General features: G+C 42.3%; 1 protein-coding gene across 2 annotated transcripts in view; it reads right to left on the bottom strand.

Moving 5' to 3' along the window:
* Positions 1-256: 256 nt before the first annotated feature.
* dnm3a (dynamin 3a) overlaps positions 257-7,911 on the bottom strand; it is a 49,951-nt gene continuing 42,296 nt past the window's right edge. For both annotated transcript variants that reach the window (XM_080431467.1, XM_080431468.1), the window contains 4 exons: positions 6,499-6,663; positions 4,899-5,122; positions 3,439-3,639; positions 257-644 (listed from right to left, as the gene is read on the bottom strand). In XM_080431467.1, coding sequence (XP_080287593.1) covers positions 605-644; positions 3,439-3,639; positions 4,899-5,122; positions 6,499-6,663 — 630 coding nt within the window. In that variant the 3' untranslated portion in view covers positions 257-604. The remainder of the gene's footprint in view (positions 645-3,438; positions 3,640-4,898; positions 5,123-6,498; positions 6,664-7,911) is intronic.

The raw sequence follows: 7,911 nt of genomic DNA, 5'->3' as shown, positions 1-7,911 counted from the left end.
CTGGTTCATTCCTCATTGAAGGTGTGTTTTGTCTCCTTGGCTACAAAATCAGCATGTAGGAAGCCCTGGGAGACCTGTGATGCTGTGTCTGTGACAGAATGTTTCATGTCTGCTCTGAAAACTACAACACCCTATAAGCAGTAAACCAGCCAACGTGAATGCCAAGAGAATAGAAACAAGGTCCATCTATTTGCATTAGTTGATTTTATCAACAAATAGATAATACAGACAGTATTCTTGCACATGACAAGGACAATATTTGAAATTTGCTCAAAATTACAGCAGCAAATTTGTGAAAAAAAAAGTCTGATTTAATCAGCTTTAAGAATACGACAAAATGACCCAAAAATACATTTCTCAGACGACAACATGACTTGTAAAGAGGTTAAATATGAATACAGGACACACTGTCTGCTCTTACTCAGAGGCGTTATCTTAATTTGCGATATCGGCTTTGGCCCCCTGACTAACCAGACAAGGGCTCCCCAGTGGGGGCAGAGAGGAGCCTGCAGCTGGATTCCATCCACATCATGCAGCTTCTTGGCCTCTCTGGGCGGTCAGATGGAGTGAGTATAGGTGGGTAATGGAGTTCTGAGTGGAGACATCAGTGTGGCTTTACAGCACGGCGATTTGGAGGTTGTCTCCTGAAAGAAAGGAAGGAGAAAAAAAGTAATACAATAGAACAGAACGGGGTCCAACTAACACATAGTTGGCACATGCAAGCACAAACAGTACCGCATCACACCACTTGAAACAAGCCTCTTACGCTCTAGTCTAGTGTTAGGTGCATTGCAGTGATACCAGTGATGGAAAGTAACTAAGTACATTTACTCAAGTACTGTACTTAAGTACAATTTTGAGGTATTTGTACTTTACTTGAGTATTTCCAATTTCCAATACTTTTACTTCTACTCCACTACATATCGGAGGCAAAATTTTTACTTTTACTCCACTACAATTATTTGAAAACTTTAGTTACTAGTTACTTTTCAGATATAAATTATGATATTATGAAACATATATTAACCACTTTAGCCCTATTTTATACCTAGGCTATTTGAAAATAGCCGATCTACAAGCTCACAACGCGACGCGTTGTGAGCTTGTAGATCTGCTATTTTCAAACATTTAGTACTTTTACTTTTGGTACTTTAAGTACATTTTGATACCAATACTTTTGTACTTTTACTCAAGTACATTTTTAATTCCGGACTTTTACTTGTAACAGAGTACTTCTACATTGCAGTATTGATACTTTTACTTAAGTAAAACATTTGAGTACTTTTTCCACCACTGCATATGCCATGGTACGATGGTGTCACTTGACCAAAATAACTTTTCAAGATAACTATGCGTCGCTCCTTGGCATCACTGTGTGTTGACTGTTTGGGAAAATCAGTTATTTTTGGTAAGCGGCAGCATCATGCGATGGAGTATTAAATGAATCCTAACACTGGTCAGGTGGTATATAGAAGAGAGAAGAAGGATGACATAGAGCAGGGGTGATGCAACTTTGATGATGGAGAGGGCCACTATATTTCCACACTCACTCCAGAGGGCCACATTGCATATACTGTCGGGCAGACACCTCTTATCTACGTATTTTAACTTTTTTCGTAAATTAATGCCGTAATTCGACCATTCTATGTCATACAAAAGTAGCAAAAATAGCTACAAGCTCAAAATGTGTCGCACTGCGGCGCGTTTTGAGCTTGTAGATCTTCTATTTTTGCTATTCTTGAATTGGAATCCTGATTTTTTTTTTGCTATTTTTGAATTGGAATCCTGAAAAGTAACATTTTTATTTAATTTCAAATGCATTTAGTTATACTTATGTTAACTTTTTGAACCTAAATACAAATACATTGGACATTAAAAAAAACGTTATACTAGTCATTAAGCTACTAATATAGACTGAAGTAATTAAAGCGGGTCATGTTTGCCTGTTTGGAATTGTAACAGCTGAAATCAATAATATATCAGTATTCCCATATTAACCTGCGGGCCGCAATAAGTGAAGGTGGGGGCCGCGTGTGGCCCCCGGGCCGCCAGTTGCCCATGTATGAGATAGAGAGGTTGAGGGAACAATTGGTAGGTTGGGAGCGAGGGAATCAGAGAGAGAAAAAGTGAGAGTATAGTGGACACGGAGAGGCGGGACTCGGCATGAAATAAATCTGCTAGCAGGATTCACTCTCATCTTCTGCTCACAGATTCTTATTCAAACCCACTAAATGTTTTACCCTGACAGTACATCTAAACAGCCATTTTGGCATTTCTGTTAGCTATACGGAGGGTGGTAGCCAATAGCCATAGTGATTTGTATTTGTCTGTCTGTCCCGACAGTCGACTGGAGAACTGTAGGAAGAAAGAGCTTTGTAATGAGAGTGCAATGAGCTAGCTGTGACCCATAGGTACCTGGACAGTGTGTGTGTGCGTGTGTGCGTGTGTGTGTGTGTGTGTGTGTGTGTGTGTGTGTGTGTGCGTGTGTGTGTGTGTGTGTGTGTGTGTGTGTGTGTGTGTGTGTGTGTGTGTGCGCGTGTGCGTGTGCATGTGCGTGTGCGTACACACACACGCACATGCACATGCACACGCACACGCGCACGCGCACGCAAAATACGACAAGGGGTGTGAGACAAGGAGAGGAGAAGGTAGGGAGCGAGGGAGAGGCCAGAGAGAAAGGAGTCAGTGAAGGAAACACACACACACACACACACACACACACACACAGAGAGAGAGAGACTGGGTGTAAGAGGGAGAGAGAGAGAGAGAGAGAGAGAGAGAGAGAGAGACGGGGTGTAAGAGGGAAAGGCCCTAAAGAACCGTTGGAGAGCCCAGAGGAAATGAGGCAGAGAGAGAAAGGAGAGACGGGCCAAAAGCAGGGGAGGAACCGACGTGAAGAAAAATAAAAGAAAGCAGTGGAGGAGGGAAAGGGAAAAAGAAAGATATTGCATGAGGGAAAATGGGGGAAAGCAATAAAACAAATGCATGCGAGGAGAAAGAAAGAAAGGAGGGAAGGGGGCGAAGAAGGAGAGATGAAAAGTACGGAGAAAGACAGAGCTCAGCCTGTTGTCTCTGGCTCCAGTAGAAAGCTGGACAGAAAGAGAAGGCCTGTCTACTGTGGCTGATGGGAAAGACAATATGAGAAACACATTTTCCACTAGACCCCCACCCAGCTCAAATAACACACTTTTCTCCCCCTATGCCTTCTGTAGCCCAACGTCTGCCGGTGTGTGTGTGTGTGTGTGTGTGTGTGTGTGTGTGTGTGTGTGTGTGTGTGTGTGTGTGTGTGTGTGTGCACATTATGTACGTCTGTGCGTGAGTAACAGAATGGGTGGAGAGAGGATAACAGAATGTAAAATGGCGAGGGTTTATAACAGTTAAACGTTGAGCACTGCAGCGGTTTTGATCCAAAAATGCGGTTGCATGCAGAGGTGGTACCTCGGCACGCCGGGCGGGGCACGGCTGTGTCGGCCGGCGGCGGCGGGCTGCCGGAGACCGTCGGCGCCAGCCGAGGGCGCGGCGGGGGGTCCGGAACGAACGGGCACAGCGGCCGCCGCGGGCACAAGCGGAGCGGTCGGGGCCGCGCCACGGGCCGTAGCTTTGGTGGGACCGGCTATGGGGCTGGGTGGAGTAGTGGACCTTAATGTACAGAGAGAGAGAGAGAGAGAGAGAGAGAGAGAAGGGTTGGATTCTGTGTGTCAGTGGGTTTTGAAGTGTCTCGTGAGATGTTTCCGAACAGGGTCGGGTACCAAGAGCCACTTTAACGATGAAATATGGTGTTAATTAAGATAAGGGATTCATTCAATGGAAAATTTAGGATCCTGCGGGAACCACTGAAGAGCTGAATTCCCCTCTGTCTGTCTGTCTGTCTGTCTGTCTGTCTGTCTGTCTGTCTGTCTGTCTGTCTGTCTCTGTGTCTCTCTGTCTATCTGTCTGTCTGTCTGTCTGTCTGTCTGTCTGTCTGTCTACCAGTGGTGGAAAAAGTACTAAAATGTTTTACTTAAGTAAAAGTATCAATACTATAATGTAGAAATACTCTGTTACAAGTAAAGGTCCAGAATTCAAAATGTACTCGAGTAAAAGTACCAAAGTATTGGTATCAAAATGTACTTAAAGTACCAAAAGTAGAAAGTACACATTATGCAGAATGTCCCATTTCACAAGTTTTCAAATGTATAAAATAATAGCAGATCTACAAGCTCACAATCGCGACGCAATGTGAGCTTGTAGATCTGCTATTTTCAAATGGCCAAATGTATATAGGACTGAAGTGGTTAATGTGTTGTAATAATAATCAAAATCTACCAAGTAACTAAAGTTTTCAAATAATTGTAGTGGAGTAAAAGTACAATATTTTGCCTCTGAGATGTAGTGGAGTAGAAGTAAAAGTACTGAAAATTGGAAATACTCCAGTAAAGTAAAAAATCACACCCTGTGTGAAGTGGGCGGTGTCAACCAATCATGAGTCAACCAATCATGTACAAAAAATAAATACATTTATTTAAACACTCTTTATGATGGAAGAAACCATAACTTGATTTAGAACTTAATTTAGGGTTTTTTTCAAGTTATGGTTTCTTATATAGGGCTATGCACATGTGTCATGTGACACTGGCCAATCACAGTCCTGAATAGACTGTGATTGGCCAATCACGGTGCATTGTACAAATTGTACAAATAAAATTGTACAAAATTGTACAAATATCCAAACCTCACTTATAGGGGCGGTTTCACCGCCCAAAAATACCTCAGAATTGTACTTAAGTACAGTACTTGAGTAAATGTACTTAGTTACTTTCCACCAGTGTAAAATAGTAGTACCATCAAGTCTAAGGCTGCGGGTGGGCGTTATAGGGCTTATAGGTATAACCAAAGGTTTTGTCTAACCGTCCCCCTACTTGCGGGCCTGTATCCAGGAGGAGTCCACGGGCGGAGGCAGAGGGGTGGAGGAGGTGGATGTGGAGATGTCTCCTATGATGGAGAGCGCCTCCTTCAGGGCGGCGTGTGTGCGCAGCACCTCCTCCCTGCGCTGCCCCTGCTCCGGGGACTCATCCATCAGCTCTGTGCGTTCTGCTAGAGCGTAGAGCTGAGCCAGGAGCTCTGAACCAATGAACTCCTTCACCTACAGAGAGGGATTACACACACAGTGACAGAGAGAGGGAGGGAGAGAGAGAGGGGGAGAGAGAGAGAGAGAGAGAGGGAGGGAGGGAGGGAGGGAGAGAGGGAGGGAGAGAGAGGGAGAGGGGAAAGAGAGGTAGAGAGGGAGGGAGGGAGAGAGAGAGGGAGAGAGAGAGGGAGAGAGGGGAAAAGAGAGGGGAAAAGAGAGGGAGAGAGAGAGGGAGACAGAGAGAGGGGAAAAGAGAGGGAGAGAGGGGGGCAAGAAAGGGAGAAAGAGAGAGTGAGGGAGAGAGAGAGAGAGAGAGAGAGAGAGAAGGAAAGAATGACAGAGAGAGACAGTCTAGAAGACGGTATTTCTCTTAACCCATAAAGAACCGGGAACGCATCTGAACGCATTTTTTTAATTTCTTTGGCTATTCAAAAATAGCAGATCTACAAGCTTGTAGATTTTTTATCGTGAAAATGTGTGCAAATCTTTGAATATACATATTTTTTTAAAGCATTTTGTAACTCAAATCTTTGCTTCTGGGGGATTCTACAAATGTCTTCTAACTTAATTTTTTTTTATACAAATGTTGCTATATATCAGTGGTTCTCAAACTTTTTCATGTCAAGGACCACCCAAAATGTATATGTATTTGGCCACGGACCCCCATCTCAATTGTTTTTGTTCGAGGGACCCCCCACAGAAGCAAAGATTTGACTTAAAAATGTTCACCCTAAAAATATATATATATATATATATTCAATGATTTGCAAAAATGTTCACGATAAAATAAAAAAATAGCTGATCTACAAGCTCATAGCGCGGCACTCGGTGCCGCACTATGAGCTTGTAGATCTGCTGTTTTTGAATAGCCCAAAGAAATCTTAAAATGACACACAGATGCGTTCCCGGTCTTAATGGGTTAAAGTGATATTTGACTTTGGTGCATAATTTATATTCTTCCATGGTAATAGATTTAAGTGGATAGAATAAACACAGTCTTCTGTATGTGTATGTAACTTAAGTGGGCTGACTAAAACTGATATGAGATGTTCTTTTTTCCTACGGTCTGTTTCTTACTTTCTTTATTTTTTCTCTTCTTTTTTTAAAGAATAATTTGACCTATTTGCAGTTATTGATCAATAGATATTTGAGACATGGAACACACGTGCCAAGGACCATGTTATTACAGTGGGTAACCAGCAGCAGATGAAGTGACTTCATGTTGAAATATACAGAAAATAAAATTGGAGCAAAGATGACAAACCACTTTAAAGTGCAGAGATAGAGATAGATATAGGTGTGTAGAGTTTTTAACTAAAGCAAAACAGAAAAAAGAAAACAAACAAATATAACATATTTTAGTCTGCCGTTCTTCTGGCAGTATAGCGTACATTGTTGATGATGAGGTGCATGATGATCTTTGGCATGAGGTCCCTGATGGTCTTGTAGATGATGTTCATGTAAGACTCCACCAGGTTACGGATGGTCTCCACCTGACGCTCCAACTGGGGATCCGTGAAGTCGTCCGAGGAACCTCCACTCATCTCCCCGTCCACCTGAGAGAGAGAGAGGAAGACTAGAATGTGGCATAATACCGTATATATATGACTGATATCGTCTCTGTCGGGTGGAAACCTCACTATGTCCAAAACTGCTACTTTTCAGGATTCAAATTAATTCAAAAACAGCTCGAGCTTGTGGATGTGCTACTTTTAATGCTTTTGTGTGGCGCTGTAGGATGATCAAGTAGGGCATTAATACATTCACTACCATTGACGGACATCTCCGTCATTTAAAATCCACCCGTTCACCCCCATTGGCGGATATCTCCGTCTTTTTTTTTATTTAGGAAAAAACATCCAGAACCCAAGATAACGTGATCCGAAGATTTACTGCTCCGTTCACTTCCTGGTTAACTTATCACTTTAAAATCCTGTATCTCGGCTCCTGTGTTTTACTATGTATTTTGGGGCGAAACATGCTATTTTCAACTGGATATAACAAGAGAACGGGGAGGTCACAATGACATTCTTTTTCACGGATGCACAGTGATTTCCTCTGTGATTAGCAACCATCAGGGGATCAATCATACTGGAGATAAATAACTGGAGATAAATATGCTGTGGTTCTTGAAAAATGAGTCAGAATGCTTAAACATGCAGAAGCTACCTGCCAGTATTAGAAAGACCCTGGCAGTGAATGTGTAAAAACCACAAAAAGTTAGAATATGGAGATAAGAGGTTTGTGCCCGACTGCAACGATAACATGCAACATATCGTGCAGACTACGGTCTTTGTTTCGCGGTCTTGGTTACACTGCGACAGTGTTGATTTTGTCGACTAAAACTATGACGAAAAGTTTTGTCGACTACCTTTTTTCACTGACGAAAACTAAATAAAAACGAAATAAAAACTAAGCTATGATGACTAAAACTAGACTAAATATATTGACAATTTCGTCAACAGATAAAAACTAGACTAAAATGTTATTGAAGTTCTAGTGGAGAAGAGATCCAGTAGAACTAAAAGAAAAGTCATTTTATGTTTGGTTGCGCTCAGGTGTTGCGCATTGAAAATATCCGATCTACAAGCTCACAACGCGTCGCGCTGCGACGCGTTGTGAGCTTGTAGATCGTCTATTTTCAGAGTGCAGCCAAGTGTAAAATCAGCCATTACGACAGCATCAAGGCACCGCCAACATACATTTTTAGTCAACCAAATCAACTGTAGATTTAGTCGACTAAAATCTTAGGATATTTAGTCGACTAAAACTAGACTGAAACTTAAAACTTTTCAGATGACTAA

Source organism: Gymnoscopelus braueri, assembly GCF_963280865.1.
Source record: "Gymnoscopelus braueri genome assembly, chromosome: 6".
Taxonomy (NCBI): Eukaryota; Metazoa; Chordata; class Actinopteri; order Myctophiformes; family Myctophidae; genus Gymnoscopelus; species Gymnoscopelus braueri.
This window is presented reverse-complemented; position numbering and strand designations above follow the sequence as displayed.